Raw genomic sequence first — 12,892 nt, 5'->3', positions numbered from 1 at the left:
GTTGTCGAGACTTACTCAAGTGTCAGAGAATACTCACTACTCTTGAAGAAGTGAATGTCAATAAACGAGCATGTGTCTGAGAATAATTTAGATAAAAAAATTAGAATGAATATTTAAATTATACATAGAAAAAAATCATATTAATACTATTCTAATATAAAAATTAGTCCCCATGAAAAAAATAAGAATGTAAAAGTTTCATCAAAATCCTACTTATTTACTGTATTTAAATTTTAATTTTCAAATAAGACACAACAAAAATAAATCCACATTCAAATTAATTTGAAAGAAAAATGCATTGAAGCTTGTCCAACCATACATTATTAAATCAGTTATATTCAATTAATCAATTAAAATAAGTTTAAATTAAAACTCTAGGCCCATTCCTCCAATCATATTTCATGACCATCATGTGCACTCATGAGCAAGCCCAACCATACATTATTATTATCAATTAAAAATAGAGCCCTAGTCAAAATCCACACAATTAATATACTCCATATGCGTTCTCTCTTATGCACACTTGCACCCACAATTTCCTCTCTCTACCCTGTAACTCTTTCGGTCTCTCTACTCTCTCTCACACCTTCATCTCTCTCTTTACTTCACATTTGCAATAAAGAGTATATCTCAACCCCAAATCCCACTTCTTATTCTTCTTCCTCTTTTTTCTTAATTTCCAATGAATAACCAGAAAATAGCTTGTTCTCTCATAGACCTTGTTGGGTATCTTCGCCTAGCCGGAGGTTCACCTCTTGGTTCCCGACCGTCCTGCCGCCTTCACACGACACTCAAGTGCCAAGCTCCCTCTTTCAAGTATTCTTCTTCTTCGTCCTCTTCTTCTGCTCCTTCTCCTTCTTCTTCTTATTCTTGTTCTTCTGCTCCTTCTTCTTGTACCTGCAGAACACCATAAAAACAGCAAGTAAACAGAATAAAAGAAAGAAAAGAGAATAGGGGGAAACAAGAAAGAACAGAAAAGGTTTGAGGTGGGAAAAGTGTGTCCTTTAGGACACTTTGGCTCAGATTTTCCCACAGTAGGCAAGGCTTTTCCGGCAGCTCAATGATTCACGGCAAAGGGGAGATGGAGAATCAGTTCGGCACACAGATCTCGCATGCACAACCACCAAGATCAGGAATCCGATGGTCAGGATTCCGGCGGCTCACACACCCTCAGCTTATCACCAAAACAGGAGTCCGATGGTCAGGATTCCGGCGATACAAGCACTCAATCAGAGCAAAGTTCACACCCACAGTCACCAATCAGGAAACCACGAACAGGAATCCGGCGACACTTCAAGAAGGAATAGCTAGCAGAGCCTTCTGAGTTAAACAGTATGTGATACTTCCTTCGATTGAAAGACTTGCAGCAGGGATAAATAGGGGTGGAGCATTGAAGTCGGAGGTGGGAATCGAGGAGACGGGCGGCGGAAAAGATGGAGCGGCGCAGATGGGGGCGGATGGGTGTGGGAGAGAGAGAGATTTAGGGTTTCAGAGTGGCGCGGGGAAGTGAGGATGAGGGGAGTAAATCTGATGGGATAGTGGGCTAGGGTTTGGGAATGGGCCGGGTAGCAGATTTTGGGCTGGGGAATTAATGAGAATTGGGCCAACTCTCCACAGACCTCACTGTCTTCCCCATCGTCGACCCACTCTTCTCACCTTGGCCCGACTATGAACAGCTAAGAAAGCCGATGCTGATGCCGATGCCGACGCCGGCCAGTACTCTGAACGCAGACAACGACAGAAGAAACTGAGCCAGAACTCAGCTAAAGCTGATGCCGATGCCGACGCCGACACTGGCCAGTACTCTCAATGCGGACAACGACACAAGAAACTGAGCCAGAACTCAGCTAAAGCTGATGCCAGTGCCTACGCCGACACCGGCCAATACTCTCAACGCAGACAACAACACAAGAAACTGATCCACAAATCAGCTAAACTCAGGCAAGACTCTCTGTTCCCGATCGGCACCCTCAAAGCAAACAACAAAGCAAGAAACCCAGCCACAAGACTCTAATTCGATTGTGTTATGGTGAGCTCTGTTTTTTGTAAAAATTCTAGGGTTATTTAAAAAATTAATGATAAAAAGCAGGGTGCAAAAATCAAACTCACCTCCTCGTTTTGTCGGTGTAATGGATTTGTCTAGTGTGATTTTTTGTTGGATTATGATCAGATTTTGCACTTACACCGGGCAAAGATTCTACAGGAAATCTCTCTTTTTCTTGCGAAACAGTAAACATAGAAAGTAAAAAGTGAAAAAGGAAAATCTGCAAAGGAGATAAAGATAAAACACATATTTTTTTGTTGTTTTTGCAAAAAACCCACGAATGAATTTTTTTTTTTACCAAAATACCATGGGGCACTATTTTTTCTACAGTATACTATTCCTATCAACAGTAGCCAAGTTCTCTCTTATTAATTGTTAAATATATATATAGTTTAGTACTATATATATTTCAGTAAAAATTTTGTACTCCCTCTGTCCCACTCCAATAGTTCTATTTTTCTTTTTGGGACGTCCCACTCCAATAGTCTCATTTATATTTTTGGTAATGATTTTACACTACAAACAATGTGGTCCCACACACCTTTACTCACTTTTACACTCAAAAAGCAAGTTTATTAATCTACATGCCCAAATAAAATGGGACTATTGGACCGGGACGAAGGAAGTATAAGTTATTTTAATATAATGTGTATTATTGTCATGTATGTTTTGATTTTGACGAAATTAAAATTTTTGGGCAAATTCCAAAATTAGCTAATGTCTATGTATTTATATTACAACTTTATACAGTTAAAAAAAATACCAGAATTCACTAACAGTTTGTGAATTTCCAGTCAATTAACGCCTAAAAAAAATATATTGTGAAATACGAATCAGTAAAAAGTAATTAAAAGTTCCTATTATCCTTTCAAGACTATCAAAAAATTTGAAAGAAAAATATCTAGATATTTTGATAGAAATTTTGAAAAGATAATAATAATCATTAGATAAAAATATTTTATCACGATCTTGGTCATTCATTTGATATGCCTGCAACTATAAGATGGTTCCATCTTCATTTTAATGATATTATCTTTACTATAGCTAATTTATATAATAATATAAATAACTTATAGAATTTTAATTTCTAAATATAATATTCTTAAAATATAATTTCTTTTACTATTTTAATTAAGTAGATATCATTGTGCATCGCACGAGAGTAATACTAGTTAATTAGGAAAAGAGAGCGTACGTGCTTATTTTCCTATTAGTGCTACCAATATTAGCCTTCTTCAACAACAATTCTCAGTTTCTTTCGTCAAGCAGCTTTTTTTTATCTTCTTCATACCGTTGCAGTTGGAAGAAAAGCTGTTTGATGGTCTCTTGTGGTGTAAACTCACTCGACACCATAACCCAACCACGACAATTAAATGGACCAGAAACGCCGTTGGGGTGGTTGTATATTTCCCGGGCAAGTGTTAATTTCCCGATCCAATTTGAAACTGCAATACAAAGCCCTTTCTTCAACGCATACAAGGTGTCCGTCCTTTTGGCAAGGACACAACCGCCGCCGCAATTCAACTTCCCATCTCGATGTCGACTCAGCTGCCTCTCCGAGATCCTTGATCCCGTACATGTCGCGGCTTTTTTTAATTTCATCAAGCCTCTTTAGGATCGACTCAATTTCATCTCCAATTCCATAGAGGTGGTACATACGCTTTAATTTCATCAAGCCTATTTAGGATCGACTCAATCTCATCTCCAATTCCATAGAGGTTATAAATACACTTCACGAAGCTTGTACATCTTTTGAAGAGCCCCCAATTCTTGGCACTCTCAACGTTGAGAAGGAACATCTCGATGGTATCTTGGGCATCTTGAGCCAACTCTTTGAAATATCAATTACATTAAAAGTATATAAAAACATACTTTTAAGTTTTTTTTTTTATAAAAAAAGATGTTTCATCTTCGAAAATAATAAACTAATTTTCATTATTAATAGTTCATAATTTTACTTTTAATTTGAGGATTGACTCAAATTCAACATTAAAAATTAACTAATAAAGGAAAATAGAATAAAAATAACATAAATTTACAAATCAATGTACAATGTTAAGCAATGAACATGGATAGTTGGATACTATTGGTAAAATAATGTATTATACTTTTTCTTGTACTAGCGTCAAACCCGTCGAAATTCGACGGGAATCATTTTATGTCATCATTTATAATTATTTTATGTTATTTTTATTATTATAGCATATGAAATAGTTTATATATAAATTATTTCTTTAATTAATTTGATATAATCAAATTAAATTAATAATACAATATTTGAAATAATATTAATCTTAATCACTTTCGCCAATTAAATGTAGGTTGTGATAATAGAAATATATTTTTATATTAATATTCATTTGATAAAGTTTATAAAAAGTTGATGTCGGATTGAAGATTTTAGAAGAAAAAAATATGTAAATTTAAAGTATGATATGATGTACGATTGATGTGTCGCATCTGCAGTTAATCGTATATCGATAATATTTACTCTCTCTGTCCCTCAAACATTTTTTTTCTTTTTTTTTCTATTTTGGTTCGTCCCCAAAACATCTTCCTAACATATTTTTGGAAACAATTTCACTAATTATTATTCTTACAATTTCACTTTTTGTGGGACTCGTTCTCCACTTTCACTAACTATCACTCTTATAATTTCACTTTTTGTGGGACTCATTCTCAACTTATCAAATATATAACTAACTTTTATTAAAACTCGTGTTATCCTCTCTTAGGAACATGTTTGGGGGACGGAGGGAGTATTAAGTTTGTTCAAATTCTTTAAATTTGACGCATAAGAACTAATTTAACTAAACATATGTCATATGAGTATCATCTCATATGGACCTAATAAAACCAGATAATTATATGAAGCTCTAAAGACCACATATAACATTTGAATGTCAAAATTTTGAAAATCATATTCTTTGGAGTTTGAAATACCACATCTGAATTTTGAATGTCATCTTCTATGGAGCTTGAAGATTATAACTTATTTGTGAGTATCATTTTCTCTAGAATTTGTGAAACTATAATTAAGTTATGAGAATAATCTCGTCTCAAACTTTAAACAACATCGTCAAATTTGAAATCATATTCAATCATAATATATATATATATATAAACGTATTATATATATACATATAATTTGTGAGTATGACGTGATAAACTTAAACTAATATTATATAATAAAATAAAATACAAATATAAATCTTTTTTAGATATGGAAATAGATTAATAATTTAGAAAAAAAAAAAGAATGAATGAAAATTGAAGAAAATTAAAATAGAGTGATTATACGGCGCCATTTAGTTGAAGAATATATTTTCTAAAAACTAAATTGACATTTGAATTGATTGCTTTTCGTGGATTGATTTATTGGTATACTTTATTTAAGTTTTAGTCACACTTGGAACAATCTCAATTAAGTGGGTATAAGGATTCCTATTCTGAATGCCATCATTTTATTAAGTTCAATTTTCGGGTGAAAAAAAGGTGGATTGTGAGGCATGATGAGTTCTTGTTGGTCATTGAGTTTATATATATAAGAAAAGTTGGTATGAGGTTGGGAGGGATTTCAGGCGTTTGAAAACAGACAAATTCACCCTCAAAGTGCTAATGTGTTTTAATTTAGTTGGGTTCCGATAATCAAATGGATATGTAGGATTTATAATTGAATGAATATGTTGGATTTATCTAATAGTTTTATACAATTATTTAATAGTACATACTTTATCTAATAGTTTTATACGATTATTTAATAGTATAGAATTTATCTATAAATTCATATATGATTATTTAATAGTTTTTAAATGTATAAATAAATAAGAATGAATGAGAATTGAGGAAAATTAGAATGAAGTGATTATACGATGCCACGTAGGATATGATTTATTTTGCTATAATGTAAAAATTGATTAGAAATATATAAATAGATAAGAACGAATGAGAATTGAGGAAAATTAGAATGAAGTGATTATACGATGCCACATAGGATAAGATTTATTTTGCTATAATATATGTAGGATTTATAATTAAATGGATATGTTGGATATGAAGTGATTATACGATGCCACGTAGGATATGATTTATTTTGCTAGAATGTAAAAATGTAGTGACCTGCTCTTTTTATTATATTTAAATCCAGTAATGCGATAATTATTTATCGTTGCATCTTCCAGTAAATGAAACCCAGTTATTATCTATGATATAAATTCAGTTTATGATCCTGAATTATATATTATTGGAGGCCGAGTTATTGGTTTATCAGTATGCTTTTAATTTTGCGTGAGTAAGACCGCGATGTGAATTATTGAGGCTATCAATAATTATTGTTTCAAGCAATAACTGACTTAGCGAAGTCATGTCTTTTATTAATCGAGATCGAGTTTTATCTATTCACGTTATTACTCAAGTCGTGGATTATTTCTGACTTATGAAGTTAATTAAATCTGTGGATTTAATTTAGAACAACAAACGAATTAAATCTACTGATTTAATTTAGTATTCGACAAGACGAAGAGTCAAATAGCGAGCAGATATAGAATACGATGTTTAGAATTTGAAACCAGTATTTTATTTTACAACCGGGGGTTCAACTCGGCTATTTCCTATCTCCACAAGAGGATACTCCGACTTACAAAGAAAGAAAAGAGAAAGAAAAGTCAAAAAGGGGAGGGAAATGTGTGCTGCAGTGAGAATAATCTCTACACTCCCTCTTCCCAAGCCGACCACCCTCTCTGGACCGGATCTGGGTTATTCCTATAATTTCCGGATTTGGATCTGGAGCAAAAAATCTTAGACCTACTACACTCGAGTGTACCTCCGCATCCTTTTTTTAGGATCTAGACCTTATAAAAAATGGACCTGTTGGATCTAGACCGAATTTGGGTTATTCCTATAATTTCCGAATTTGGATCTGGAGCAAAAAACCTTAGATCTACTACACTCGAGTGTACAATACACCCGGGTTGTACCCTGCCCAGATTCTTATATCCACAACCCGCTTAAAAAAAAAATCACTAAAACTCTACGGTCTCTACCCCTGCTTTCGGCTGAATCATTAAAAAGTTATGGGCGGCCATGACCACAGCAGCGGCTGAATCATTAAAAAGTTATGGGCGGCCATGACCACAGCAGCATTGCTGCCTTCTGTGTCTCTCTCTCCCGGTCGAGCGACAGCAATCGAGCAACAGCAAGCTACAGTACCACCGCCATCGCCGCCAGCCCTTCTACTTGACCGACGAGCAGCGGCAGCCCCAATTAAGCAGTCGGCTCGCCCCTTGTCCCTCGTTACTCCCTCGATCGACAGGATATGGTCCATATGGAAACGTGTTTTCCGGCAGCTGGGATGCTTTTGTGTCTGAACGAGAGTGTGAAAGGGTTGGAGACGACAAAGCTGCTGTCGATTAAAGCAACTGACATTTTTGTTAAGCACTTCAGTATTATTAGTGTTCTTTGTAGAACATGAAAGTGTTCTTTATAATAGTATTAGTGTCATTTCCATATAGTATCATTTGTAGAACATAATAGTATTTTTTTTTTAATTTGATAATAGTGTTATTTATATAAAACGATAGTGTCATTTCCATATAATGTCATTTGTAAAACAAATTAGTGTCATTTATGTAACATGATAGTGTCATTTCCATGATTCACGGAGCAATTATAGAAACACAGCATTATAGAAATATGCGCCATATCGTAGAAAGTAAATAGAACTAGAGCACAATTATCAAATATTGCTAGTTGATATTGCCTTACTTAACCGAATTCCGATCTTAATCGTGACATAATTTTTTTCTTGTGATAAATGAGGTTAATATGAACTAAAAAGAAATACACTCATAAGAATTCGTTTTCTTCATCAATCTAAAAAAGTATCAGCTGCCAAAGTAAACTGCCCAATGAAATATATAAGAAATTAAAGACAAATTAAAGATTCTTTCAAATATTTTCTTCCTACAAAGCCTACTACTTCAAACTATTCTGATAGAATTTTATTTATCTTTTTATGAAGAGAGTAACCTGCAATCAAATCGCTCGGCACAGATTCTTGTCGGGGACCGGAGAGACTAAACTTTCGACGTAGAGATGCGTTTGCAAGGAATCTCTAATTTTATTCATCTGCGAATGCACATCATCTCGTGCTTGATCGTAGAGCTTAAAATTCGACCCACGAACTAGCCGAATCTCCACATCGTCGACTGCGCAAAATGGGGCTACGGATGGAAGAATTTCACAAGGCTCATAAACAACAACATCCCTCACTTTCACCCAACAATCCTGCTTCATTACCCACACATCAAAGTCTGTGCTCTTCTCTTCTAATATCATGGTAAGGCGACCCTCGTTCACGCCCAAGCGCACTGATTCTGCGCCACGTGGAAGCCTCATCACTCCAAGCTCCTCCTTCTTCAAATCAAATGTAGCAATTTCATAATTATCCGTCTCATCTGTATTCTTAATGTGAAGCCAATGAAGCTTTCCACTCACAAAATGCGCCTTACTATGTATCAAACCGATATCAAAAAAGTCGACTGTTTTCCATGAATTTGTGTTTGAACTATAAACTCTACCCATAAACTTTCTACTGCTAAGCAAAACCACAAACACCTTGTATGCACCGCTCGATTCATCCCAACCGAATCCGGATATGGACGAGGGCCGGTCTCTATTCTCTAAAACCAATTGTGGTAATTCCATGGAGATTCTGGTGGCAGGATTCCATAATAAGAAACGGCCTCTCCTGAGATCAATGCAGCAGCAGACCAGCCCATTACAGCACCCCACTATACGGACGGACTCCATATTAATGAGCCTGTGATGGGAAAAAGCAGTGTTTCTAGATGCATTTTGGATGTGGGTTTTGATGAATCGTTTGCTGTCAATCAAAGAGCGCCATGACCTCGAAACGCACCTGAATCTCAGGAGAGATTTCACCGCAAGTCTTGACAGTATTTCTTCGGTGAGTTCTTGGGGGAGATGGAGATATCGGCGAGTGTTTGGGGTCTCCATAGCTGGCGGCGGCAGTGGCTTTCGAGGGTTCGAGGTATTTAAGATAAAGGGTTTTGGTTGCAGAGTTATAATTGGAATAGAGTTTTATTTCACACGGGTTAGATATTGTCAACCATTATTTCAATGTAAATCCATATTTTACTAGTTTAATACTCATATTTATTATATAAAATATAAAATTTCTAATTAGATAATAATTTATAACTAAAAGATAAACTATAAATCACTGTTTTATCAACTACATCTCATGGTCTAATTCCCCCCCACCCAAAAAAAAAAAAACTACATCTCATTATCATGATTAAATGACCTGAGATTGCTCAAGATTGAATTAGTTCGAAATTGATTTTGTTATAAAGGGATACCAAGACTAATTATATAAGCGACATTGTTTCGAGTCTAAGAGTTGTTTGGTCGAGCTTATAAGCTTTTTAAAACAGTTTATAAGGCCTTCAAATTGTTTGACAAAATAAGCTTCTAAACAACTTTAGTTGTAAAAATAAGTTTCAACAACTTATAAATTCTCAAAAGCATAAATTTCTATATCCTAACATATTTTTTCATAATATTATACTCCCTTCGTCCACAATATCGTTTCCACTTTGTGGACGACACGAGTTTTAAGAAAGTAGCGAATAGTATGTTGATAGTAGTGAATATTGTTGTGAGTAGAGCTTGGGTCTCACTATTGTTGCGAGTAGAGTTTGTGGACCTTACTATTATAAATGGAAGTGGAAATAATATTGTGGACAACCAAAATAGTAAAAGTGGAAACGATATTGTGGACAGAAGGAGTATGCAATAATCAGTTTACAAAAACTATACAACTATGATTTGTTACCCTACTAAGTTCATCTCTCTTCGATTTCTCTCTCTAATAAGGATTTTCTCTATTTAGTTTATAAGCTCAATTATCCAAACATTTAGACAACTTTTAAGCTAATGAGAAACTACATATTATAAAGGGTTATTAGCGCCTAAATACACCAATTTTGGGAGTAGTTTGGTTTTGTACATGAACTTTGAAAGGTGTAAAAAAATACATGAACTTTAATATTGTAGCAATTTTATCAAAAATTCAATTTCTAGATGTTCAAACTCTATAAAAATCCTACGATTTAGAGGTTTAGAGATATCTTATACAATATCCTTTCGAGATGTCTTATACGATGCTATTTTTTAAAACGTCCAATGAGTAAACGTCGATATTGACTTGCCACACATAAGCTTTAATTTGTGGCAAAATTACTACAATAATAAAGTTCATGTATTTTCTTAGACCTTTCAAAGTTCATTTGCAAAACCAAACTATCCCCAAAGTTAGTGTATTTAGACGCTAATAATGCTATTATAAATTCTTCAAATATTTTATAAGATATTGGAGCTTATAAGCTTAGCCAAACAACGCATTATAAAATTAAGTTGTCTATAAAACTAAATCTTGTCTAATCCATCAAACTAAAAACAAACCCCCATATAAAATAGTAGGGCATGTTAGTCTTGCCAACAAATGAACTTATCCGAAAGTAGAAACCGATCACACCAAGTAAAGAAATACAAAACCACACTTTATACGATTAATAATTACCTTTTTCCAAATAAAATATAACTATTCCCTTACATGTTTTATGCTTATCTAATACACTTCCTTCCCCACAAACACATACAAAACTTGAAAATCGAAACGAGCAAAAACATGGTCGGAATTGGAAATAGCACCAATTCTACAAATCTTAGTAAACTAGAAAAAGAATTCGGACTTCGGGCTGGGCCGGATGCCTTATGATTACGGGCACTGCGGGCTTTTAGTTGATGTAGTAACAATTCGTGCTCTCGGCCGAAGTTGATATATCTTGGGCCGATCTTAGACTATTGTCGGAGTCAACGATCTCTAGGTTACGAAAATAGCTCACGTAATGGCCCGAGCCCATTTGGGTCGACGTGTGTTGGTCGTTGGCCCGGGAATTCACGACCTCGCCGCTGCACTCGACCATCGTGGCCCGGTCCGTTAGATGGGTGAATAGCTCGGTGGGCCAGTAGCCCACTAAGGTGCTATCACCAAAGCCCATCCTATGCTCAGTTTGACCTGTTAGAGGGCACTGCATCTAGGAACCATTGTTGCACGCAAGGGCCAAAATTAAGACTACTTATACTAATTAAGACTCCTAAGCATAATAGGCCTAACCCACGGGATTAATAATATAACCCAACTAAATAATACTATTAACTAATAAGCTAGAGATAAATTAGTAATCAAAATAATAAACAACATAAGCTTCTTTTTGCATTGAAAGCAAGTTGAGACGAAAAGAACAATTTCAGCCTCCCGTCTATATGTTCCTTAGAGAGGCTATAATGACAAAGGCTGGTGATATTATGCGAAGAAAAGTAAATTATACTTAATAATTGGAAGTCATCCACAATTATTAATTGATGAAACACGTAGCTGCAAAGGTAGGCAAGTGAGCAAGTTTCAATAGCATAAACAGAGAGAGAAGTTCGTACCTGCAACACTTTCTGCTGAAACAACACCAAGTTCATTTTTTGCAGTCGACAAATAATAAGCTCGAGCATCACCAAGGGACAGCTTTTCAAGGGAGAAACATTAAGGATAACATAACAATGATGCCGAATAATAAAATCAGTGATTATCAACTCAATTGGCAAACTGAATTTTAAACCATTTCAAAGATTGGGATTGAGAAAAACAGAGAGTAACACGTGTAGATTTGATCTAACAAAGGTTTTGTTTGGCAATTTTAAACCAAGAACGAGGTTATTAGAATTGTTTTACAAGCTGTCAAGTTTGGCAATCCTTCCCGTCTATGTGGAAGGAACCTGCTTCGGGAATGTAACAATAATTCACGATAAGCTCGTGAAGAGCCCAATCCCCACGATCACGCAAGGGCCAATTGTCAGACAGGCCAGGGTTTGGTCAACTAGAGCCCCCAGAAATTCCTCTGGATGAACCGGGGTAGAATTGAGAAAAGGTCTCAATCACAATTAGTCGAGAGAAAAGCCAACAATGCCTAAAAGAGTAAAAGTTATTTCACATACCTAATGATGCCCGTGAATTTTTCTCGTACGGACTTGGGCCCTACACATACTATATCTGCGGAAGCCATTTTAGCCATCACCTTTGTAACCTGTCACAAGGATAAAGAATATACATAAGCATAATCAGAACCGTCTCAAGGTTGCACAACTTGCAATCAGCAACCTCTTCTTAACTATGATCGCTTTCTAAAACCAAAGCGCTTAACAAATGGATTCAGCCTATAAACTCGTGCAATGCATATAGAATACAACCATGCAAAATCCAACTTCCCTACCATATCTCACAAAATTGCCATCTAAATCTCCACTAGATTCCCCTTAAAAACTCAAATTTCAAAAAACAAGCAAGTTGTGCACTAGGCATCCTAATCATTTCAGCAGAATTGACATAAGCAAAAAAATTGAATTCCTCTTTGCAGGTGGCGCAAACGGAGAAGACCTCAGAGAAGCAGCAGATTTGCCGCTCTTTGCTTTCTGTATTCGTTTGTTTTGTTTGGGCTTTTCTTTAAGGGTTTGTTAGAAATTTATTTAAGAGGAATTTGGGCCAGACTTTGTTGAGGTGGCCCACATTGATATATTTTTTTCGAGTGATTATAAATGTAATCCATATTTTATGTATTTTGTTGGACATTTCATTAGCTTTCTTCCACTCAGTTCCATGTGGATTCGACTTTGCACTTACTGCTAACTAACTTAGTTGTAGGCACATGATAAATTTATTTACACGAAGCTCAAACGACGACTTCGTCACACATCAATCGATATTCTCTACTG

The 12,892-nt window shown here is 35.3% G+C and overlaps 1 protein-coding gene across 1 annotated transcript; it reads right to left on the bottom strand.

Moving 5' to 3' along the window:
• Positions 1-8,007: 8,007 nt before the first annotated feature.
• On the bottom strand, positions 8,008-9,174 carry LOC131017188 (F-box protein At3g07870-like). Its single transcript, XM_057945923.1, has 2 exons — positions 8,964-9,174; positions 8,008-8,864 (listed from the first exon to the last, which is right to left on the bottom strand). The coding sequence occupies exons 1-2, from the start codon at positions 9,059-9,061 to the stop codon at positions 8,078-8,080; spliced, it is 885 nt and encodes a 294-aa protein (XP_057801906.1). The 5' UTR covers positions 9,062-9,174; the 3' UTR covers positions 8,008-8,077.
• Positions 9,175-12,892: the final 3,718 nt, after the last annotated feature.

The sequence above is a fragment of the Salvia miltiorrhiza genome, chromosome 3 (assembly GCF_028751815.1).
Source record: "Salvia miltiorrhiza cultivar Shanhuang (shh) chromosome 3, IMPLAD_Smil_shh, whole genome shotgun sequence".
Lineage (NCBI taxonomy): Eukaryota > Viridiplantae > Streptophyta > Magnoliopsida > Lamiales > Lamiaceae > Salvia > Salvia miltiorrhiza.
The sequence above is the reverse complement of the archived record's forward strand: the minus strand, read 5'-3'. Positions and strand labels throughout refer to the sequence as shown.

Bases quoted from the DNA above. Each gene is read 5' to 3' on its own strand.
- LOC131017188 (XM_057945923.1), bottom strand. From the start codon at position 9,061: ATGGAGACCCCAAACACTCGCCGATATCTCCATCTCCCCCAAGAACTC. The intron at 8,865-8,963 runs GTGCGTTTCGAG...TTCCCATCACAG, and splicing joins AAATCTCTCCTGAGATTCAG to GCTCATTAATATGGAGTCCG.